Source organism: Prionailurus bengalensis, chromosome B4 (genome assembly GCF_016509475.1).
Source record: "Prionailurus bengalensis isolate Pbe53 chromosome B4, Fcat_Pben_1.1_paternal_pri, whole genome shotgun sequence".
NCBI classification, from domain to species: Eukaryota; Metazoa; Chordata; class Mammalia; order Carnivora; family Felidae; genus Prionailurus; species Prionailurus bengalensis.
In genome coordinates this window covers 115,531,435-115,557,091 of record NC_057358.1, presented here as the reverse complement: position 1 = coordinate 115,557,091, position 25,657 = coordinate 115,531,435, and the positions used below count along the sequence as shown (strand labels likewise).

At 44.4% G+C, this 25,657-nt stretch overlaps 1 protein-coding gene across 2 annotated transcripts in view; it reads right to left on the bottom strand.

The window, feature by feature from the left end:
• The window catches only part of PLXNC1 (plexin C1), a 149,101-nt gene that overhangs the window by 112,128 nt on the left and 11,316 nt on the right, over window positions 1-25,657 (bottom strand). For both annotated transcript variants that reach the window (XM_043562116.1, XM_043562115.1), the window contains exons 2-3: window positions 14,694-14,834; window positions 2,190-2,324 (exon numbers count right to left, since the gene is read on the bottom strand). In XM_043562116.1, the coding sequence (XP_043418051.1) occupies window positions 2,190-2,324; window positions 14,694-14,834 (276 nt within the window). The remainder of the gene's footprint in view (window positions 1-2,189; window positions 2,325-14,693; window positions 14,835-25,657) is intronic.

Sequence of the window (25,657 nt, the reverse complement as noted above, 5' to 3'; positions counted from 1 at the left end):
ACATGTGAGACCTTACACTTAAAAGGCAAACAGATTTCCTTACTACGAGGCTTCTGAGAGCCTTTGAATATGCTGAGCATGATGATACTCCAGGCGGGGTAGACTATATAACATCTCCCCCAGGGCCACATTGGCTCTGAACACTTAGTGGGATAGGAGTCTCTAGAACTTTCCATGAGAACCATTACGCGCTGTACTTAAACACACAAACAACATCTCTCTCTGTAAAAGCGAGAACACAATTAGTACTACATTGGACCTGCTTCCCTAACTTAGTAACACAAGATAGTGACTATTCCACAGCGATGCATAAATCTTCATATGGTTATTTTTAGCGGCCACGTATTCCATGGATGTACCAGGGTGTATTCGTTTGGCTGTTACTATCCCCCCAAGAGTCTAGGAAAGGATCCTCCTTAGGTTTTTGCCTGTCTAGGGGTTATGCTGGCTCAACGAGAATCTTACTAATAGGATCCCCAGCAGGAAACCTAGGTGAAGAATATAAGAATAACCAGCTTTGATGCCCAGTCAAAAACCCTCCCTAGGGCTTCAGGCTTTGAATGACCAGAGGCTAGAACTCTTTATCTTCCAGAAAGTGAGGACCTGTCAGCTATCCGTGGCTCTCCAGTGGTTCCCAGCTTACAGTCTTGAGTTTGGAGGAAAGTGCTAACGAGAATTTACGAGCCATTTTGCAATGTTTCAAAAAGCTGAATGGAGAAACATGCACGGATTAAGCAAGACTTCAAGTGTCTTTGCTTTGGGCTGGAATTTTATCAGCTCTGTGTGGCAGCACAGCGCATTCTCCGGCTGGCAGTTTTCAGATGCCCTTGATAAATAAAGCCTGGGAATGGGAATAGTTACTTAATATATGCAGTTTGTTGAGTAGACAAAAATCTCGCGAATACGGGAAGCCCAGGGAAGAAACAGAATAAAAAGTGTTTTAACAGGGACACAAGCTACTCAGGAAGATTCTGCATGGTGAGCAACTGGTCTACCAACGTCAGGCAGGTCCACGGTTCATCTCAATGAGATCATTTTGACATAACGACTCTTCCACGTGCAAAGGGCAATTCTGGGAATTCTGGAAACGACAATGTGCTTGTGTGCCTACTGTGTGACCGCAACAGCACATGTGGCTTGCTGTCATCACCGTTCCCCTTAGAATGAGAGATAACAAGAATGGAAAATGGGGTTGGACCGAAGGCATCTGTTATTCCATTAGATAATTCCACAAGTCTGAATTCTCTTCTTCACACTTTGTTTGCCCCAATGGCCATGGGTCCGAATTACCGTGCCAGAATGGGCTGCTTAGTTTTCACAAGTTTGGGATTCGATCTCATTTATCACGGGCTTTGATGTCAGGACAGAATTGATGTCCCAGTCTGGACAAGGCCTAACGTACATATATATAAAATAGAATGAACCTAAGATATCAAGGAGATAGATCTCCTTGACTGAATCATTTAACCTTTCCAAGTCTTAGGCTCTTGATATACAAAGCAAGGGTAATTTTATCTCATTAAATTGGTAGCATATTTCATCAACATTGTTTTTATGGCTGTGCGTACAGACACAACTCTGCATCTAAGAGAGACGAAACCAGTATGTGGTCAGTAGGGACGCAATAAAACTTAGCTTTCTTTCCTTTGTGGAAGTACTTTATAAAAATGAAGAAACTATAAAAAGCTATTATTTTTATTTGAGTAAGCAGAAGCAAGAAGAAAAACTAAAACAGCCAGATAAATTAAGAGAGGGAGGGTGAGTGCGATATATTTCCTGGTTCATGAATGTGCATGAGACTGTGGCCTGATATTAACCCCCAATTCCAAAGCCAGTCCCATTGGGTATATTCATAAATGCATCTAACCGTTCAGTGCCCACACAATAAATGTGCAAATTCAGTTACCTTGCTGATTATGCACCCATTTGCAAGCACACCCTCCTCTGAAAAGCCTCGCATTGGAAATATAGCCAATAATAAAATTGTCTAAATAGGTAATATTTCTTGCTTACTTACTGACAGGAAGGTTTTTTAATTCCATGTCTGTGAACCACTGAAGGTCTTCTCGAAGCCTGCAGCAGTGTTTAAACTTGATAGTTCAAAGTAAAAGCTTCACCACTAGATGATGATGTTAATTAAACAATTTTTTATTCGTAAGTCAGAAGCTGTACCCAGTATTTTCGCCTACCTCTTTCCCAGCTGTTAGATAGATGTAGATATTCTTCTTGGGATGAGGAACCAGTTTGTAGAAAACAGGTGTTTCTTCTTTAATTTCATAGATAACCTCCGGGCAATTTGAAGTCAAATTCTCACCAAGAATAACCTATTTTTTTTTTCAAAAAGAGAAATAAGATTTCTATTAAATACTTTGAATAGCGGAGTGGCAAGAGTTGCAGCTTAATTCTAAGACCACACGCTCTTTTCCTCACTACATATACTGGCTGAGGTACCATGTTCTTTAATCATCCTTTTGTGTCTCAGTCTTCCACGAGGCTGAGAAGAACAAGCATGGTCACGCATGTGAATGCGCGTGCGCGCGCACAGAAGCCGCCCTTCAGTGCTGGGGCAGTATCCTCACGTGTGGACGCTCCAAGCCCGCAATTCCCTATCACATCTGGCTCTACGAGAAGCTACAGGTGACAGCTTCGTCAGTACTAAGCCAAGTGATCGTAAAACTAAAGGAAGCCGGCTTGACATATATTTGCATGTGTTACTCTGACTCTCCTATATGATTCTACGCAGTCACACATTTTAAAGTAACCAGGACAACTTAACAGGCCCAAACAGCAGGTATGTGTTTATGTATAAAACGTAAGCGTGGCCTTGAAATTGGGCCTACATGAGTTTCATGCACCTCAGTCGATAAATATCTACGTATCTGGCATGTTCTAGGTGTTTGGAAAACGGCTGCGAACAAATGAGTGGGGGGGGGGGGGTGGAGGGAGAAACCTACCTTCATATACCGTGTGTGTGTGTGTGTGTGTAGGGGAGTAGTGGCAGACAATTAACAATAATTAAATTAGAAACCCTATTAGAAGGTGATGTAAGTCAAAATAAAGTGGGGTAAGGACATCAGGATGCGTGCTCAGGGTAAGTCTCACTGAGAGGTGGCATTTAGTGAGACACTTGCAGGAGACGATGGAGCGGGCCATTTAGATGCCTGGGTGACTCGTGCTCTTGCGAGAGCCACTCACTGGTACCGAGGCCCTAAAACCTGAGGTGGCCAGTGTGGCTCGAGCGGAACCAGTGAGGCAGAGAGCAGTGAGGTAACAAGTGTGCAACGTAGGTGATTGTAGGCGTGTGTAGAAATCTCACTCTTACTCCGGGTGAGAGAGAGGGAGCCGCTGTAGGGTTTGAGCAGAGAGGTGACATGGTAAGGGGGCAGGTTGGAAGCAGGGGCCTGAAGCTGTATCACAGACCATCACCATAGCCCTGGAGAAACCGAATGGTCGCTTGAGCCCAGGTGCACCTCTTGACTCTTTCTGTTGAGTAAGCTGTGCCAACTTTGACCTAGTACGTTAACCTTCCCCAACTTCCTTGTCTCTAAAACGGGGCTAATAATGCCTTTCCTATATACAACTGTTCAGGATCAAAGGAGAGTTATAAAAGGTGCGTGGCACATAGTAAATACACAATAGATAATAATGTTGCTGGATGGTAAGCTCCTTTTGAGTAGAGACCGTATCTTAATGATCTTTATACCTATCCCCTTGCCCGATACTTTTAAAATCGAAGGTGTTCAATATTTTGTCAGTTTGAATACATCCATACATAAAATCTAAACTTGTGTCTCTACTGCTGAGGACAGCAGTTACATTGGGCACATGGTTTTAAAAGAAACGTTGGCCCTTGAGGTTCTTTTCAGACAAAGTCTACACTCACGCATCTACTAAGCAATACGAAGCCTGTACCACATACCCTGATGGCAAATACATATTTACTATTTTATCAAAGAGTCCTTATCATTTTGGCACAGGCAGCATCTTCCTACATGAGTCCCTGCTCCCAGCCTGAGTATGGCTTTGTCTTGTGGTCGTGACTTTCTTCCATCATCTGCTCTGGGTTAAGTCCAGGCAGATTTGGTACAACTAGTAACTCACTAGGGGCCCGTGAACTGCCACTGAATTCAGGAGCAGCTCGTAAAAGTCAATTGCAGTAACTAAAATATGACTTTTTAAAAAGGAATAGAACCACTTAGGTCCCAGTAGAGGTGGAAAAGGTCTGTGCCTCAAGTCATTTAAAAGCACCTATAGAGGCGCCTGGGTGGCTCAGTTGGTTGAGCGTCTGACTTTGGCTCAGGTCATGATCTCGAGGTTCATGAGTTCAAGCCCCGTGTCAGGCTCTGTGCGGACAGCTGTGAGCCTGGAGCTGCTTCAGATTCTGTGTCTCCCTCTCTCTCTCTGCCCCTCCCCCACTCGTGCACGCATGCTCTCTCTCTTCTCTCTCAAAATAAACATTACAAAAATGTTTTTAATAAAAAAAAGTGACTATAGCTGCACCATCCAGTATGGTAGCCAGCAGTCACCTGTGGCTATTTAAATTTAAAATGTAGTACTTCCGTTATACTAGTTGCATTTCAGGTGCTCATTAGCCACATATGGCTAGTGACTACCATACTGAAAGTACAGATACAGAACATTACCATCATCACGGAAAGTTCTACTGGACAACACTGGCCTACTGAAAACTACAAATGAAGAGAAACAGCAGGCTGGCACCACCCAAGCGTGGACTTGCCAGGTTCTTGTCTTCCCATCTCTAATTCACGTTCCTTATTAATCAACTGAGATTCAGTTGATCTGGTTCTAGAAAAGAGGTCATAGAGGAGAGAGGAAACAGGAAGCCAGTTAAAAAATGTTTGATAAAAATGTTCTCAAGTGACGCTCAAGAGAAGACAGGCTGCTCTTCAGAAGAATTCATGTTAAAACGGCCTCCCTGGGCAGAACCACCTATGAAGCATTCTTGCCAACAAAACCAAACCTGAACCTCATTGAGCCTTTAGTGTGACCTTTCATTTAACACTGGGAAGCAGAAAGAGGAGGAGGCAGCAAGAAAACAGCCAAATCCACAATATGAGACATTCGACCACAGACTTCATTTCCTCCATCAGTCAGTGGCAGTGATGGGAGTTGGCTACACCAGATTGAGAGAGGCAGGACAACCATGTCTGACCTGAGGACCTTGCTTAGATACCAATTTGAACAAAAGTCATTTTCTTTTCTTTTTTTCTTTTCGATATATGAAGTTTATTGTCAAATTGGTTTCCATACAACACCCAGTGCTCATCCCAAAAGGTGCCCTCCTCAATACCCATCACCCACCCTCCCCTCCCTCCCACCCGCCCTCAACCCTCAGTTTGTTCTCAGTTTTTAAGAGTCTCTTATGCTTTGGCTCTCTCCCACTCTAACCTCAACAAAAGTCATTTTCAAAAGATACTCTCGAGCCACTTAGGAAGATTTCATTGTATAAGCTCCTATGAGATATCGCTGAAGAACTACTGATATTTTTGCTGTGATAATAGCATTATGGGTATGGTTATTTAAGAAAATGGCCATTGCGGTGCCGGACTCTTGATTTTGGCTCAGGTCATGATCTCACAGTCTGTGGGATTGAGCTCTGCGGCGGGCTCTGTGCTGACAGAGCAGAGCCCGCTTCAGATTCTCTCTCCCCCTCCCTCTCTGCCGCTTGCATGCATGTATTCTCAAAATAAACATTAAAAAAAAAAAAAAAGAAAATGACCATCATTTTTTAGAGATGTGTAATGAAACATGTAGGGGTGAAATGACAGTGTCTGGGATTTGCTTTAAAATAAAAATTTATAAAACACCACCACTCATGCGTCTTAAGTGGGTTAGGACCTGCGCTGCAGTTTTTACAGGGACTCCTTTTATTTATTCTTGGAACATGGTTGATGTAGATGGGGAAGGGCTATGAAGATCTAGTTTGGGGCAACTCTGATTTACCTGGAGACGAGGCACCGGTATTTTCTCTGGAACTCTGAATTCTGGCAGGGAAGCCTTTATTGTGTTAAAAAAAAATTCTTTTTTTTAAAAATTTTTTTTTTTCAACGTTTATTTATTTTTTTTGGGGACAGAGAGAGACAGAGCATGAACGGGGGAGGGGCAGAGAGAGAGGGAGACACAGAATCGGAAATAGGCTCCAGGCTCCGAGCCACCAGCCCAGAGCCTGACGCGGGGCTCGAACTCCCGGACCGCGAGATCGTGACCTGGCTGAAGTCGGACGCTTAACCGACTGCGCCACCCAGGCGCCCCAAAAAAAAATTCTTAAGTGTACTATGTGCTGGGGTTTACCAACCAGTTTCCTAAACAAGCTACCTAGAGTGGCTTACACTGAAAGCTTGTCCTGATAACTATAGATGCTGGGTTTAAATTATGTTTCATCCATAGTGGGAGTGATACTTCTCTAGAACGTAATTTGGCATTATCTATCAAAATTATAAAGCGTACCCTTAGACCCCACAGCCCCTCATATGTATGGCGAATGACATATGTACACGGATATTTATTGCATCACAAATTAGCAAAAGGTTGAAGCAACCTAAATGTCCAACAACAGTGAGTTGGTTAGGCATAGTCAAATATGATACTATTTAGCTGTAAAAAGAATTAGAAAGCTCCTTGTGTATATGTTTAATACATTACGTTGTGTACATGTGTATATATTTATATGTTACATAAACATACTTATATACTTATATAGCATGTTTAATATGCTGTGTATTTGATAAAATGGGGGAAAGGCCATCTTCCCCCTTTTACTTGCAGACATTTATAAACTATCTCTGGGAAGATACCCAAGAAACCCATATCACTGGTTGCCCCAGAGGTCAGCAATGTGTGACTTTCTCTGTATATTCTCTTGGTTCTTTTGAATTTTGAACAATGTCAAAGTACTATCTTAAAAAATAAATACATAAGATTTAAGTGTGAAAAGTGAGTGTGAGTGGATCAGACTGTTTTTCTTTTTGCTAGATCATATGCAGAGAATGATCTCCATAACCCTGAGGACAGCACAACAGGAAATTTTCATTTTCATCCACAAGGGGCCCAGACATGCTACATGGAGAGCTTGGGGGTCTCTGCCACTGGGGCCTTCACCTCTCTCAAATGACTCCAGGACAGGAGAGACATGGCTTTCTTCCTCTGCTAGATCTCTATTAATATCACCTCCTACCCCGACAATCCCCATCCCCACAGCCCAGCCCAGGGGCATCAAAGCAAACTTGGGTCTTCTAACTGCAACATTCGTGTCAACATCAACACAGAGAAGAAAGCCAGCGAGACTGGAGCACGGGAAATGTTCCTTCCTCAGCTCGGTTTAGCCGGGCAGCCTTGGAAAAAGAACACGATCTGTGAAGCGATGCAGGAAGTAACAATGAGTCACAGAAACCCAAAATGGGTTTTGTATAAAAGAATCTCATCCAATTCACACACACCCCTTGGGCATGATGTGGATTTTTATCTCTTGTTTCCAGAATGCCCCTTTAGTACAGACCTAATCCGAAGTCACCCTGAGCCTCTGCCATGCATATTCTTCTCTACCCTTCATCCTTCAAGTCTCAAACGTCACCTCCTCTAAGAGGCTTTCCCTGGTTGCCTTTCTACCTCATTCTCTACCCATCAGTCGATTTCCTCCATAGCACTTACCACTCACTGTCTGAAATGGCTTTATTGATTAATTCAGTGACTTATTTTCCATCCTTTTTTTTTTTACCCCCCATCATGAGAGCAAGGGGGTTGCCTGTTCTATTCACTTTTGTATCCTCAGTACCCAGAATAGTGTCTGGCACATAAAAGGTGCCCAATAAATATTTATTAAATGAAAAAAAAAAATTCTATTAGCATTCAAGATTTTATAGGGCTCTTCAGATTTTTCCAGCTGAAGCCTGTGTAGAAAACAAATTTTCCCCGATGGAGAATTTCAGTTTGTGTCAACATATTGCTCCTGTTGACATCTTCCTGAAGCCTCATGGTAGGCTATTAACTAGCCTTGGGATTTTTGTTGCATACAAAAAAAAAAAACCCCGCCCAATTCCAGTCCTGAAACGTGTGGAGTGTGAGACTTCCACACCAGACAGTTAGTTACGTTACAAGTTCGACACCACCCACGGAAAGAATAGCATGGTGAGGAAAACGAGGTCGGGGGGAGAAAAATTAAACAAAAGCCTCTTTCTTTCTTTCCTTTACTATTACCATGACATGGAAAAGCCACGGGTATTCAAAAAGCTGAAACATATACTCCAAATTTCTTTCCTTAGGCCTCACTCTGTGGGGTTAACCAGTTAAAGGGCATCCAAGCCAATCTTCTCATTTTTTTTTTTTAATAAACAGTTTCTAAGAAATGTGGTGAAGGAGGCCTAAACCACGCACACGAACACACGAGAAAGCAAGGTAATTATCCACCAGTGTTCAGTGCGCTTGAGTCGTTAGGAGTAACAAAGGTGAAACATAACGATTAAGGCAAACTCCTCTTTTATTTCCAACCTATTTTTTTCAGTGTAAGTAGCAAGAGAAGCATACAGCTTGAACCACAAGTTCTAGGTTTGTGTGGACATGGCAGGAAGAGCTCTAAACTGGGGAGTCCCGGCTAACTCGCAAACTAGAATGAATGAGATGGAGGTGAACTTGAAATAGCTTCGGATGACATTCCAAACAGCCAGTCGTGGAGGCCATTTCCTGCTATTTTTCCTTGTTGGTCTATTACTTCAGCCTAGCCATCCCCACTCCCCTACCTCCGGCCCCAGGTCCTGTCCTGGGTTGGCCTCTTTTTCCTTATTTGAACATTCCGTGGGAATATAAACAGTAAGCTTGCCCTTATAAAATATTTTATTATTTTTGTTATCTCTTCCTGTCATTTGAAAACTTTAAAACCAGCATCGAGGCAGACCTCCATGCAGAAGAACTTTCTAGAACTGGTCTCAATTTTGCTCCACGGTTTGGATAAATGAAAGCCACCAGTGGGAATAAGTTTTGAGGGCCTCATACATGGCCAGTCCCAACTCGAAGCATGTGATTAGTGCTTCTCTGATGATATGGGGAAGGGACATGCGTGAGAGGGCACCCGGTACCCTGAAACCCACTTTGGTCCTAGGGATTTGGAGAAACCCAACACTGGCCTCCTCCTACAAGAGCCGTTCCAAAAATCATCTTGAACCCAGATTTCTGACATTTACTCCCAAAGAACCCACGGGGGAAAAGCTGGGGTCCCACAGGGGGTTCAGGGGCTCCCATGACCCACTTGCAGACCCAAGCGGGGGAAGTCCTGCCTTCTAATACAGAAGTCTGGGCTCTGTGGGGCTGCCAGGAGGCCGTCCCCAAATAGGAACAAACTAAAACCACAGAAGCCAGGGCCTCTTCTCAAAAAACCTCAATACTTGCATCTTAGTATTAACCCCAGTACTCTAATATTTGAAAGAAAATTTAAAAAAACAAAACAAAACACAGTTCCACAAATTCTACCAAGCCCTACAGAGTGCATTTGAATGATCAGTGCCGTTTGGAGAGGGGACAGATTGCTTCAGTTTACATCACCTTGAGCAAGTTCCCTAACCCCTCTGAGCCTCGCATTTTTTTCATTTATAAAGTAGGTTTGGTAACACTACGGACTCATGAGGATGAAACAAGTTAACCCATGCAGACACTGGTTCCAACGGCCGGCGCGCAGTAAGAGCTCAGAAATGTTCGCTGTTGTTATTCCTCACCTGCTGCCTTATCTTTTATGCTTACAAGAAAGGCTAATGGGCATGCATAAAGTTACAAATTTCAAATTTCATGCATATTCCATTAATACTTATTTTACCACCTGGAAAAGCTGAAAATATTCAATTCTGCCCTTGAAATAAGGACAATTTTCTGTATGCAACACACTCAGCTCAAAGGAATCCAAACCACACGAGAGGCTGTCCCACAATCTGGACAAGGATTCGCATGTGTTTATAAAAACGGGTACGCTTTGCAGTGTGCTGGCTTGCGACCCGTGAGTTATGAATTCCCGCCAGCTGAGTTCAGCGTGGCCACCCTCTTTCAGCTGATCTCAGTGGAGACGCTGACCACTGAGAAAGTATAGCCTGCAATCATGATCCGAAAGGAAGCAAAATGAGGAAACAACCAGGGGGGAAAAAGTGACGACGCGACCCATCTCACAACCATTAGGGTCACGGGTCGATAAAATAAGGGGACAGACGAGATACTGTGAAAAGGACGCTTTCAAGTTCTAAATTCCTGCCATGTTTCAAAAATCTTACAAAAGCATCTGGGAATAAAGGCAGGAGGAAGAGGGCAGTGAGGGTATTGGCATATTGTAAAGTCTTTAGTTTTTCCACTCTTCCTCAGGAAAACCTTGCCTTTGGAGGCAGCGGCAGATCGCCTGGAAGAAGTGCAGGTCTTTAAAGACGCTTTGAAAGTGATTCGATCTCTCGGCCTAAGCGCAATGTGATGTTTCCACGCAAGAGAATATGATACAGCCATTTAAGAATACCATTTAAGGGGCGCCTGGGTGGCGCAGTCGGTTAAGCGTCCGACTTCAGCCAGGTCACGACCTCGCGGTCCGGGAGTTCGAGCCCCGCGTCGGGCTCTGGGCTGATGATGGCTCAGAGCCTGGAGCCTGTTTCCGATTCTGTGTCTCCCTCTCTCTCTGCCCCTCCCCCATTCATGCTCTGTCTCTCTCTGTCCCAAAAATAAATAAATGTCGAAAAAAAAAAGAATACCATTTAACCAAGAGTTTGCCATAGCATTTTAATACAGGCATAACTGAAGGAAAAATATGGAGGCAAAATTGGATACAGTCTGACCTCGACGATGCAAAAAAAAAAAAAAAAAAGAAGAAGAAAGAAAAGAAAAAGAAAAACGCTGATAGCAGTCAGTGCCTTTCGGTAACCGCGAGGGGTATTTTTTTTTTTCCTGTTTTTCCCTCACCCTCTGCTACTTTGCACCTTTCTCGGGGAACATATATTACTCTTATAATAAGAAAAAATTAAAAACCCGATGTTTAAAATTGCACCAAACAGGGGAACCTGGGTGGCTCAGGCGGTTGAGCGTCCGACTTCAGCTCAGGTCATGATGTCGCAGTTCGAGAGTCGGAGCGCCACACTGGGCTCTCTGCCTTCAGTGCAAAGCCCACTTTGAATCCTCTGTCCGCACCCACCACCCCCCGCCCCACCCCTGCCCCATGCGCTCTCTCTTTCGAAAAATAAACATCAAAAAAATTTTTAAAAGAATAATAAAATTGCATCGAACTATGTTAAAATTCTGTGAGGTTTTCAGAGACTTCAGTTAGAGTGTGTGTGCGTTTGTGTAGTGGAAAAAAAACCCCAGCAATTGGCCCCCAACTGCTGTTTTCTGCCCCTCATCCAACCAGTCGTATACTACAGTGCCTATTGTCTGTCAACATGTTGCCAACTCTTGATCACTGGGAAACTGATGAGTCAGGCTGTGGGTGATCCAAGCCCTCTTTCTTCTCCTCCTCCCACTGGCTGCCTCGGGTTGGGTTTTGTTTGGGGGGCTCATTAGTATCTCCACTCTGTGGCTTAAGAAGCCAAGCTTGTGTCTATCAATGTTCGTCTTTTCTAACAGTTCTGGTGACAAGTCTGGCAAGGGAGAAGCTTGAAGTTTCTGAACAAAGGGATTCGGGGATTATCTGTGCCTTCTCAATCATCGACATGGTCCTGGGTCTCGGGACTCTGGGTTATTTCAGGGGTTACATCCGAGAATCTGCACACAGGATACATGGGGGAGTCTTGGGAATTACTGGGCTGTCCAAGGCAGCTTGGCAGGGCTAAGTCAGTTCAAATTCGTCCCTCAAAACTTCCTCCTGAGGGAAGGGACCTTCCTGAGTAAAGCTGGGGGAGGGTTTAACTCCTAAGAAGTTATCATGCCATTGAGGCATTCCCTTCAGTCAGATGGTCTGCCTCCTTCCAGAGCTGGGATCCTTTCTGGAGCTGCTTTTTTTTTTTTTTTTTTAATTTTTTTTTTAACGTTTATTCACTTTTGAGAGACAGAGAGAGATACAGCATGAGTGGGGAAGGGGCAGAGAGAAAGACGGACACACCTTGTGAAGCAGGCTGTCAGCACAGAGCCCAATGTGGGGCTCGAACTCACGGATCATGAGATCATGACCTGAGGTGAAGACTGACCCTTAACCGACTGAGCCACCCAGGTGCCGCTTCCCGGAGCTTCTAAAAACCATGACCCACACCCCAGGAGTATTGGTTCCACTGTCCCCTCCCCTCCATGGATCCCTATCAACATGCTTCCCTTCACCACCACGCCCTGCCCCCCAACCCCAAGAACACTGAGGGAATGGTTGTGCACGTCTGGGGCAGAGATCACAAAACTCAGTGGAGCACAGGGGACATTAGTGCAGACTCTGAAGTCACTCCGGGTTCAGATCTCTGCTCTGCCGTGCGTACTTTGGGCAAATCATCCACTTTCTCTGGGCCTCACTCCCCTTATCGGTAAAATGGGATATATCACAGAACTATCTTCCTGAGCCGTGGAGAGGACTCAGTGAGTTAAAACATTTAATGTGACTGGCACAAGGGAAACACCAGACAAATGTCGGCCGTCCCAAAACAATAAACCAACCTGCCCTTGTTATTTGAATCCAAAAAACAAACAAACAACAAACAAACACCAAGGCCACAGGCATGGCTTCTGAAGGTATACCCCATACAGATGCTGAGGAAACCAGACTTTGGCCAGCCACCTCTTTCTCGGTGGCTTAAGGCTGCAGCCTGGCCCCACCCTTCTGGTGTCACAACATCACTAAAAACCGGCCCGTTGTACACAAACTGCTGGGGTGAGCAAACAGGACAGGCGAAACCAGCCTGTCCCATGGGGAACTATTTATAGCCAAGTGTTCTTCACCTCCAACTTACCATGTAACAGTTTGGTTGGCTCAGCTTTGGGGAAACAGTGTTCCTGTCAAAATACTCATCAAAAATATCCTAAATCTGAAGAGATAATTGGTGAGGAAGCCCCGTAAAGACTGATGGCAAATTCCTCTGCCAGGTTAATGGGTCCAATCTGCCGGACCAGGTTGGCCTCGCTTCAGATGTCATCACACGGCACCAGGACACTTGGGTAGAATGACTGATGGGTGTTTACCTTTCCCCAGGAAATAAAGCTAACACAACAGGAGAGATGATCAATGTATATTTTAAAAGAATGTGTATACAAACAAACTCCCTCCCATATGTTACTGGGTTTCCTCCAAAGAAAACAGATTAAATCAAATGCCTACCAGGCACGCAACACTGTATTAGGCTGTGAGAATTCAGGACCCCCGTCTTGAGAAGCTTAAAATCAAGTTGGGAAGGCAAGACAAACACGAGTGAAAAGGTTGGGGATCAACACGAGGCATCTGTAATGGGCCTACAGAATGGTACAGATAATGAGTGTTTCAGGAGATGAGGGGAAAACATGATCACTCTGGGCTTTGGAGGCCTCGAAGAGGAGGTGGAGTTTGAGCCCAGCCAAAGCATAGATAGATAGGATTCAGTAAAGCATAGGGGGAGAAAAAAAGCAAGCAAGCAAGCAATCCCAGAAGGACGCACAGTGTGAACAAAGGTAGGCAAACAAGACTACATAACGCACATCGGGGGACAAGCCAAGAGGTTTGGCTAGAGTGCGGGGTAAGTGCAGAGAAGACAGAATTAGAGACCGTACAGGAGAGAAAGGGGTTTTCTGGGTTGTCTAGCACAATCTCATGTTATAGATGAGGAAAGGGAAACTCAGAGAGGTTAGGCGATTCACCTACAGTCACAAAGCTAGCTGTCAATGGGAGATCAGTTGAGAAATCAAATCTATTTGTACTCAATTTAGAACCTGGACTGACAGTAAATCAACCGGCTACCGGGAGGCAGAGGAATGTCAGCCTAGGGTGACAGTGCAGTTTCTAGCCATGGATAATGGTGGAGCCCCCCCCCCCGGAGGTATTCAATAAATGCCTGATGAAATTGATAAGATAACCACTATATCACTCCAGACAAGTCATTAGAGGTCCCTGATTTTATTTTCTCCTCCTCCCAACTGCCTCCCCCTCCCTGCCCAGGGAATAAAAATCCCAACTTGTCCAGTGGTATACCCATTCTACAGTGGGGGGAAAAAATAGTCCTCTGAGATACGAGTCAGGGGGAATCTCAAAGGATCGCAGGTCTCTGACCTCTCCATGGTCTGTGTGGGTACAAAGGGCAGAAAACAAAACCCCTCTGTGGGTGTCAAATAGGCTGGAGGGAAGGAACACCTGTTTTTTCTACTTTTTAAGTCTTATAATCCCTCATCTGTTTGAGGTTTGGAGAAGTCAGGTACTTTGTATATTTCCACTACAAAGGAGATAGGAACTAAAAGGTTAAAGGTCTTAGGAAGGTGATCCAGGGTAGGGTGAGGGCCAGACCCCTATTTACCTCACCTAGGCAGCTTATGAGTAAGGAAGGGGAGAATAACTTGGCAGGCTCCTGGGAAGCAAGGTGGCTGGTGCTTTGTTACACGGCTAGGGAGGCTATCACATACGGATTTCTAGAAGTCTCTTTCTGGTCATTTCTGAGGGTCTCTGAACAGTTCACAAAGCAGTTGGTATGAGCTTGTGTATAACCAAGAAACACTAAAAAATAAATTAAAAAGCACAAAATGGATCACTATTAAAATTGACATTGAAGAAGGCACAGAAAACCAACCTTAAGTAACTGGCCATCTCCAGTCCCCAAGAACAAAACAGTCCTGTTCATTACCACGGTGCCATAAACGGATGTCAGGTCGGAATGGATCAAGGTAGATGATGCGATTGGTTGGACTCTTTCAGGTTGCTCCCCTTCTTTCTGAACATGCACACAAACGCACAAATGGGAAAAAAAAAAAGATAATTTTTAACAGTGATAATTACTCATGCCCACCTGGGAAGGATCCTACTCGAGCCCCAAATACATTTTCTTAGACAAGATCCCCAGGAGCAACCTCTTATCCCCTTTATGTGTGGGATCACCATGCTTGCCCAACCCATGGAAAGCCATTGGTTTCCTATGTATTAACATGCGTTGATTTCCAGCAGCGAGCTAGCCATCCATTTAACACTCCCCCAGCTGATACAGCAAACCGAGTTCACTTTATTGCCAAGGAAAGAGCCCATTGCTGAATTGGGAGGGAGACAGTCTTATGCTTGGCTGTTTGCATGATCCTGCAACAAATTATTTTAGTTAGGGATTGGCTTCTGTGAGGTTAAACAAGCCACTTCCCAAAATGCGAGGCAGACAGTCCCATTGGGTGTGACGGCAGACAGGAGGGACTCTGGATTCACCAGACGGATACAATGTAAAGCCCAAAGATAGGATAATTAATTCAGAGGGTTAAAAGGGAAAGATACACTCAAGGCTGGTGGGCAGGACAGAACCACAAAGCTAAAGAGGAACCAAGCAGAAGGACTGGACCCTGGTGCTGATGCTCTTGATGAGGAAACAAAAAGCCGAACTCCAACCCGAAGGCATTTAAATGGTCTGGAGCATTGAGCACGTATAATCACATGCTTGCTCCTGATCATTAAATACAGCCCCTTTTTAAACCCAGGGCAGAGGGAGTGTTGACCAAGATGTCTTTTTCTTTCTTGGTTAAAGGCATAAAGCGCTCCACGTTGCTTCCTGCCTTCAACGACAGGAAACTGAGTTTGTTACACAAATCTCTGGAAGATATGAAGCTAGAGCGAGCCGTTACTGTCTGTAGCTACTGAACACAGTGTGATAGCATACTTTATCTGCCAGAGCTCAGTTCCCAATTGTACTAAGGTTTCCAAACCCACATTTCAGTTTTAGCCAATGGGAGAGCTGGCAAACTCCAGTAAGCATCACCGTTAACTCCTCAAATCGCCCTGTTTGGGGAGAGGGGAGGTGAGCAGGGGGAGGCTAAGACTTATTAACTTCATTATATTATTGCTGACAGTGTTTATGTCTTTCAATTTATGTCTTATTAAACATTCATTATTTTTAAACCCACCAAGTTTCATTAACATCTAAAGTAAATGGATTCATGGACTAAATTGATTTCTGAAGCCTTTAAAGTGCCGTCTATATTTCTTTGTTGAAGTTACGCTGGGGAGAAAAGATAAGCTAGTGAGGATTTCTCCAATGCCGTGATCACTTTTCAAGGGAAAGATGTCATAACCTAAGAGAGAGTGACTTATTTGCATAAAATGTTCCATAGTGAACTCAGTTTAAGAAGATTTTTGGAAAGCCCATTAGAGATTTTTTTTTTTCCTGTTAGAAGATACTTTTCATGCAGTCGGGGAAGATGAGGAACTGTCCTGTTAAAATCGAAGTTAAGAAAAAAAAAATCTCTGTGGGTCTGAGAATCAGAACAATAGATCACTGTTTAGATAAGGATGCCTCATGACTATGAGCAGAAAAAGAAAAATCGGATGACCTTTAGATTGAAAAAAATAACAAAACCACATCACACATCTTGCTTTAAGATAAAACCAGAATTGTTCAAAGTTAGGATCAGCTGACCACTTATTAAATATTTGGTCACTGCAGAGAGGCTAACTCAGAGAATTGGGTGTCATCTACCTGGGCATCTCGAAAGTTCTATTACCACTATCTATGGCTGGAGGACGCCATTCTCCCTCATCCCACGGCACAGAAAAAGTTACGGCTGTAAACTGATTATTCACAAGGACAAATGGGACAGTGTATGCCTACCGCTGGTATACAGTAGGTGCTTAATAACTGCAGCCGTTCTGATTAGCCAAGGACCATGACATGACGCGTAGTTTTGCTGAGGTTGGGTGGGATATTCTGCTTGTGAAAGGCTGGCTCCAAAAAACCAGAAGTGGCTCAAAAGCTGTAAGGGCGCAAAGAAGAAAAGCTGCTTCCAAATTACCATCCCATCTTTTCTAGTGTCCTTCCCTGAGTTCTGACCATTCCTTAATAACTAGTTTTCCAAATGAAGCCCTGGATCAGTAGCACAGGTTAGTAGAGCCATGAAATCAATGTTTCTGAACTTGGGAGCTAGTGACATAAACAAACTGCCCGGGACTAGGGAGTTAGAGAGCTTAGGTCTGCGTTCAAGCTCAGTTCGCACCCACTGGTCCAAGCCACATGGTTATCCCATTCCCCACTGCCAGAGATCTGCTTTCCTATCCCTTAGAGCTAGAGGTGGCCATGTGGTCCATACTGGGCGGGTGAGATGGAAGAAGTCCACTGGAGGGGCTTCTGGGAACAAATTTCCTCCGTGATAAGAGGAAGCTCTTGAGGAGACCCTGTTCGCCCACTCCCCGTATCTCCTCCCTTTGAAATCTGTTGTGTGAGGCCACTGTGTACAGGGTGGTGGCAGCCACTTTGCTTCCACGAGATTCAAGATGGAGGATGAAAATCAACGTGCTAAAATTGGTGCAGGGGAGAATGAAGGCTCTGGTTTCTTAAGGACACCACGGAGCGCAGCTTCCAGCCTTTCAGCTTTCTACTAGGTTAACAATAGATGCTCTGGCTTAAGTTCCCGTCGAGTTGGCTTTCTGAGGTTTGCAACCAAAAGCAAGTCAGCGCAAGAAATGAGAGTCATGTGGGACGCGACACCAGACTCTAGCTTTTCCTCAAGTATGAGGGACCAAGGACTGGCTGGGTGCTCGCTCCTCTCACCACGGAGGACGTTGGCCACGGTCAGGATCGTGTAGCCAATTACAACCGCGGGCCTGGAAGGAAATAGGAAAGAGCAGGCTTGGACCTCACGTAAACTCTGAGGGCTGTTCTGGCTGAATGGAAATGGATTCTTTTGTGCTAGTCACACACAGAAACGGACGAGTCCCTGTGAATGGAAAAAGGGGCCCTCTGAGTGGGTTTCTTATGCTCATTTCAGCAAATGAAAACAAAAGAAAGACAGCCTTCAGAGAAACCTCCTCACAAAAGTGAAGTTAATACCCAGGGAGTCAAGCCGAAAAAGGGGTGAAATAGTGCAGTCGGCCCCCTGTGTCCAGAGATTATTCTTACTCTTTTTTTTGGCCTATTTTCTATCTTGCCCTTCTCTCCCCTTAGGGCATAATCACTAATGTTGCTCTCAGCCTATTCTGTCTAGTTTATTATGTGTAATTTATTTCTGAATCCCAGCCTCTGCTTGTTCGTCTGTGTGTAACAAGGTTAATGCCTTGTAATGATGCTTTTGCCAGTTCTGCCTTTCATGACAAAATCCAATCTTGATTTAGCTCTAAACCTTGTCTCCCCTTTGGGCTTTCTTGGTTCCCTCAGAGTTGTCATTGTGCTTCTCTGCCGTCTGCCATGTCTAACCATAACGTCATGCCTTCATGCTTTAGCCCTCTCTAGAAGGGAAACTTTTCCCGGTTTGAGGAAGAAGCTACTTCGTCTCAGCGTTTGGGCTCAAAAAGAGACAAGCTTGGGGGATGCCTGGGGGGCTCAGTCGGTTGAGCACCCGACTTCCGCTCAGGTCATGATCGCACGGTTCGTGAGTTCGAGCCCCGCATTGGGCTCTCTGCTGTCAGCGTAGAGCCTGCTGCAGCTCCTCTGTCCCTTTCTCTCTCTCTGCCCCTCCCTCGCTCACGTGCTTGCTCTGTCTCAAAAATAAATGAAAAAAATTTAATTAAAAGAAAAAAGAGAGAGGCTTGAGCTCAATACACCAAAGTGGAACCAAGGCTACTGTGAAGGCATGAGTGCTAGTGTGTGTGTGTGTGTGTGTGTGTGTGCGCGCACGCGCACATATGCACGTATGTGTGTGTGTACAGGTAGTGGGCTTATCACAAGGGGAAACAGCTCGACCTCTCTGCATCGACAGTAAACACTCCCTGGGGGTGCCGCACAACTCCAGGGGGCACCAGTCACGTATTCTAGGGTTGAGTGGCACCCTCTGGACTTGGGTAACGCTGAGGCCCTGCTCCCACCATATGAAAGATGGTTTGACTCATCAAGCCTTTGCAGGGTGTTCACAGCCACGCTGCAGCTCTTATGGGGACAGCTGCAGGAAATGTGCACAAAAGTAGGGCCTCAAGTGTTAGGGACCCAGAAAGAGTTAAGTCTTTTATTCCCAGTGTGCTTAAAAAAAAAAAAAAAAAAAAAGACTTGCTCCTTTTGGTTTTTCCTTATGGGGCTATGGAAAATACCAACTTCGTGCCTATCAACTACTTATACCTTGATAAAATGCCTCTTGGGCAATTAATTTTGTATTCCGCTCTCCTTTGGCATCCACTTACGTTGAACAGTTTCTTCACCATTTCCCATAACTTACCAGGGGCCCACGTGCAGTTGGGGAATCTTAGTAGGAGCCCTGCACTCAAGTTCTGTGCACGTGCCCAGAGACATGCGCACTCTCTCTCTCCTCCCACTCTATCCCTTACAGGTTGCTTGATTTGGGGAGGCCCCTGAACCTCAATGACCAAATCTATAAAATGAATACAGTAACACATATGCCCAGCCTATTAGCATTGCTGTGAGGCCCACATGAAACTATGCATGTGAAAATAAGTAGAAAACAACCTTTATGAAGCTAGAGAGATGGAAAGAACAATTTTTCACCCAAGATAGTGACTTCATTAGCCACTAGGACTCCTGTTGCTTTTCTGTATTCTTCTAGAGTATGCAGCGTTGCTTGGAGTCTAAGTTTACGGCATCTCTCTGATCATCTGAAGGAAGAATTTATACTGGGGATGCAAATGATCAAAAGGAAAAGTTCAAAGTGTGCATGAGGGATGGAGAAGCGAAGTTTAGGGGAAGAGCCGGACAGCCTCTACACCAGCAAGCATCAGGGAGCGCACAGTGGAACCATAGGAAACAGAGAGCCAAGTTTGAATTTTGCACCTTCCCACTTGCTCTTCCTCCTTCTCTTCTCCCTTCAAGGCCCTCAGTGTCCCTCAGTCTCAAAGCCCTACCCACCAGCAAAGTCCTGCTCTCCAAGATTTAGCCTTCCTTCTTCCTGCTTACACCCTTTCCTCCAGGGAAATCTCCATCTGCTCCCTGTGGCTAATTTCAGTCAATTACTTATGAAAAGAACCTGACTCAAATAATTCACAAAAAGAGATGAATGGCTGACAGTGTGGGGGGAAAAAATACATTTTTCTACATTCTTAGAGTTGAAAAGCTCTCAGTCCACTAATGTTTTTCCATGAGGAAGTTACTGGCATTCTGGATGGGATATTTCTTCATTATGGGAGCTGTCCTGCACGATACGAGACTTTTAGCATCCCTGATCCCTGTCCAGAAAAGGCCAATAGTGCCCCCATCCCATCATTTGACGAGTACAAAAGCTCCGTCCCCCACATCTCTACATACCAAATAAACGGAATCATTCTTGAGAGCCACGGCAGTCTATCACAAGGGTTCAGAGTTGCCGGAAAATGATGATCTAGATGTTTCTTGACTCCAACCCTGTTCCTCCCTAGCCTTCCTCATCATGATGAAAGGCACCACCAATCACCCTCAGTCTCATGCTCTCCACCACTCCCCACAGCCATACATGAAAAATCTCAGCCAGATTCGCCAACAATCTCATCTGTCTTCTCCATCTCCACGGCCTCCACCCAGTCTAAGCAACCTCCATCTTGCTCCTGATCTACTCCAAGAGCCTCCTGGTCTCTCCCTTCCAACCCACAATCTTTCTTTGACCAGCAGTCAGAGTGACCCTTTAAATATAAAATAAGCAGTGTTACTCCCTTGCCTAGAGTTCTTTACTGGCTTCCCATCACACTTAGAACTAAATCCAAGTGCCTCCCCAGATCCTACCCGAGCTCATCCCTGCCGACTTCACATTCTACCACCCCTCTCTTCCATTCCACTTCAGGTCCCACAGTGACTTTCCTTCAGACTTTTTAACACGTTACCATATTTCTGCCTCAGGGCCTTTGCACATGCTACTTCTAGTTCCTCACGTTTCATTCCCCTGAGGTTGGGTCTTTCTAATCTTTCAGGTTTCAAATGCAAAGTCACCTCCTTGTGGACACATAACTATAGATCGTTCCATCCTTGTCCCAGTTATTATGAATCCTAGCACTCCACTTTTTTACTTCAAGATTGTATTAAAATTATATTTGTTATCTGTCTCCCAGTAGACTCTAAGCTCCAACAACAGTTTATCTGATTCCATACTTTGAAGGCGGCATGTACCTAGACATCTGGTACGTAGTAGGTTGTCAATAAATGTTTATTGAATGCATGAATAAACACATGGATCAATGTTTGAATTCTTTCAGTCAATATCTTACCAGGCAATGTTGGTACATTGCTAAGTAGGTCTAATCATTAGAGAGTTCTTCAGCTGAGCCAAATTTTGTCCTTGTAAACACTGGACCTTGGTTCTGCCTTCGGGAGCAGTACTAAACTACCCCACACCTCCCACTATCATGCATCTCGGCCTTCTCTAAATTTTATATCCATAGTTCATCCACAAGTCATAAGAGAAAATTTCTGGGTCTCTTGCCGTCTCGGTCTGCAGGCAGTCTACAGAGTCAGTTTACTTAAAATATGGCTCTAACATAGGAACAAAGTACTTTAGGTGTTCTCTGACCAAAAAAGGATAATTGGACTGTTTTTTTTTTCATTATTAGAACAGCATAATTTATGAACATGGCTTCACACTGGGTTAACTCTTTAAAATAAAAACAGCATAATGGTAGCATGGAAGAACAGAAAGAAGAAATTTAGAGTTTAGAAAATGTGGGTTCAAGTTCAAGCTCTATCACTCATAAGCTGTGAGTCTTAGGCAGATGATTTAACCTGCCCGAGGCTTCTCTCCACCCACCATCACCTGTCTACCTATCTGCCATCCGCCAGCCCAACCATCATTTATGGAGCACTCGCTCTTGACCAAGCGCTTGATCTGCAAAATACAAATGGGAATAAACCCCTCGTATAAAACAAAACCAATGGAATGAGTTTTTGAAAGAAACTCCAGCACTTTACATTTCCTGTCACTGTTTTTGGAAGCATTTAGTGACTGAAATGAATGCTTTGAGGAGGGGTTCCATGGATATCTATAATTCATGGGTACAATTCAGAGAATACATGGAATTGGATAAAAACAAATAAATTAGAGTTGACCCGTGAACAACACAAGTGGTACGGCCACCAACCCCCTGTGCCAATGAAAATCTGTGTATAACTTTTGACTCCCTCAAGACTTAACTAATAACCTACTGTTGACCCAAAGCCTTAGTCAATTAACACATATTTTGGATGTTATATATACTATATACTGTATTAAGATCAAGTAAGTTAGATGACATAACTCACCATCACGGAAATATAAATCAAAGCCATGATGAGATACCATTTCACACCTGCCAGAATGGCAAAAATTAACACAAGGAACAACAGGTGTTGGCGAGGATGCAGAGAAAGGGGAACCCTCTTGCAGTGTTGGTGGGAATGCAAACTGGTGCTCTGGAGAACAGCATAGAGATTCCTCAAAAAACTAAAAATAGAACTACGTTATGATCCAGGAATTGCATGATTAGGTATGTACCCAAAGGATACAAAAATACATATTTGAAGGGATACATGCACCCCAATGTTTATAGCAGCACTATCAACAATAGCCAAACTAGAGAGAGAGCCCAAATGTTTTGATGAATGATAATGGATGAATGGATGGATAAAGAAGATGTGGTGTGTGTGTGTGTGTATACACACATATACACATATATATGCATGTAATGGAATATTACTCATCCATCAAAGAATAAAATCTTGCCATTTGAAACGACGTGGATGGAGCTAGAATTATGCTAAGCAAAATAAATCAATCAGAAGGACAAATACCATATGATTTCACTCATGTGGAATTTAAGAAACAAAACAGATGAACACATGGGAGGGTGGGGGGAAAGAAAAGAGAGGGAAACAAGCCACAAGAGACTCTTAATGATAGAGAACAAATTGAAGGTTGATGGAGGGGAAGTGGGGGGGGGGGGAATGGGCTGGATGGGTACTAAGAAGGGCACTTGTGATGAGCACTGGATGTCGCATGATGAATCACTCAATTCTACTCTTGAAACCAATATTGCACTGTATGTTAACTAAAACTTAAATTAAAAAAAGATAAAGTAAGCTAGAGAAAACATTATTTAAAAAATCATAAGGAAAAACGTTTATGTTTATTTACCAAAAAAAAAAATCCCAGTAGACCTGCATAGTTCAATCCTGTGTTGTTCAAGGGTCAACTGTATTTTAGCTAACTCCAACTGAAATGTAGCATTTCCTTTAATTATGAATGCAGGACACAGTATTTTTTTTCAATATATGAAGTTTATTGTCAAATTGGTTTCCATACAACACCCAGCGCTCATCCCAAAAGGTGCCCTCAATACCCATCACTCACCCTCCCCTCCCTCCCACACCCCATCAACCCTCAGTTTGTTCTCAGTTTTTAAGAGTCTCTTATGCTTTGGCTCTCTTCCACTCTAACCTCTTTTTTTCCTTCCCCTCCCCCATGGGTTTCTGTTAGGTTTCTCAGGATCCACACAAGAGTGAAACCATATGGTATCTGTCTTTCTCTGTATGGCTTATTTCACTTAGCATAATACCCTCCAGTTCCACCCACGTTGCTACAAAGGGCCATATTTCGTTCTTTCTCATTGCCACGTAGTACTCCATTGTGTATATAAACCACAATTTCTTTATCCATTCATCAGTTGATGGACATGTAGGCTCTTTCCATAATTTGGCTATTGTTGAAAGTGCTGCTATAAACATTGGGGTACAAGTGCCCCTATGCATCTGTACTCCTGTATCCCTTGGGTAAATTCCTAGCAGTGCTATTGCTGGGTCATAGGGTAGGCCTATTTTTAATTTTTTGAGGAACCTCCACACTGTTTTCCAGAGTGGCTGCACCAGTTTGCATTCCCACCAACAGTGCAAGAGGGTTTCCGTTTCTCCACATCCTCTCCAGCATCTATAGTCTCCTGATTTGTTCATTTTGGCCACTCTGACTGGCGTGAGGTGATATCTGAGTGTGGTTTTGATTTGTATTTCCCTGATGAGGAGCGACGTTGAGCATCTTTTCATGTGCCTAAGACACAGTATTAATTGAACCTGTGACTTCGTCACCAAAAGAAATCAGATATATTCATATCATTTTATAGTTATTCAGAGATCTCAAAATATCATTTATGCTCATCTCTACTTTGAAATTATGGTGGTTACTGATGCTAGATCTTGCTATTTAGTGTGTTGAGATATATTACTATACCTCAAATTGTAAAACACCATTTGAGATATCTTTGTATCAATAAAATCGGTTCATGTTGTAATTCTCTGTTTTATGCATCTAAAGCCATTGTTCTGAGAAGAATCTACATGCTTCACAGAAGTCCACAGCACATGGGCTCCATGGGAGGGAGGAGCCCTTGGGGTAGAGGACACAGAGATATTGCTATACACAGGAGGCCGATCTCGAGGACACCTACGACTGCTGGCTGCTCGGGGCCACGTACCCTTCCTGGTGCCTCAGAGAAGAAGGGTCAGCACTTGGAATACGACTTTTAAGACTGGTCACTGATGAAAAAGGAGCCTCAGGAAGATGTCAATGAGCAATGATTAGGAACAGCTGGTGTGTTCGAGAATCTGCTTCTCTAGCGGACTCTTCCAAGACCAGGTTGATGGGGGAACAACAAGGGAAATGCCCTTCCCTCTGGGCCACCTGGCTTCCTATCAACATAGCTCCAGTGTCACCCCCTCCCGGAAACTCTTAGCTCACTGTGCTATAATCACCATCTTCTCCACCAAATGGAGAACACTTTGTCAGTTTGATGAACATTTATGGAGGGCCCACTGGGTGTGAGATGGTCTTATGATGCTTGGGAGACAGACCCAGTCACACCCCTCAAGGCACACACAGTCCAAATAGCACTGCGTTGAGCCCCAAACAGAGCCTCGTACATCCTCAATCCCTAATTTCACTGCCAACTTCCTGCTTGGTGGCTCCTCCTGGGTGTCCCATAGGCATCTCAAAACCAACACAGAATTGTCTTCTAACTGGTCACCGAAACCTCTCTGTTCCTACCTCTTAGAAAGCTGTTTCCTTTTATGTGTCCTCTCCACCGTCACTGCCACCAGCTGGGTTCAGGTTGTCCACACTCCTCAGTTGGTAATCCACAGAATCCCACGGGATTCTCTCGATATTCACCATCAGCGCTCCAGACCAAGGCGACATCATCTCCTGCCCAGACAACTTCAGGAGCCTACTGCAGGTCTCCCTGCTTCCACCAGTGCCAACCTCCCATCCATGCCCCACAGAATGGCCATTCTCTAGGGGTTCAAACCCAATCACTTCACTGCCCTGCCCAGGCCCCTCCATGCTTTGAGGAGAAAATATCCTCTCCGGGTGCCTGGGTGGCTCAGTCCGTTAAGCGTCAGACTCTTGGTTTCAGCTCATGATCTCACAGTTTGTGAGTTCCAGCCCCATGTGGGGCTCTATGCTGACAGTGCAGAGATTCTGTCTCTCTCTCTCTCTCTCTGCCCCTTGCTCTCACTTGCTTTCTCTCAAAAATATAGACTAAAAAAAAAAAAAAAAAGAATACAATATCCTCTCCTTCCCGTAGCCTGTGAGGCCTACAGGACCCCGCTGCTGCCGTCTTCTCCGGCCTCCTCCCCTCTCCTCTTCCCTCACCACCTCCCCAGGACTCAACCACGCTACCCTCGTTCTTCAAGCCGACCAAGCC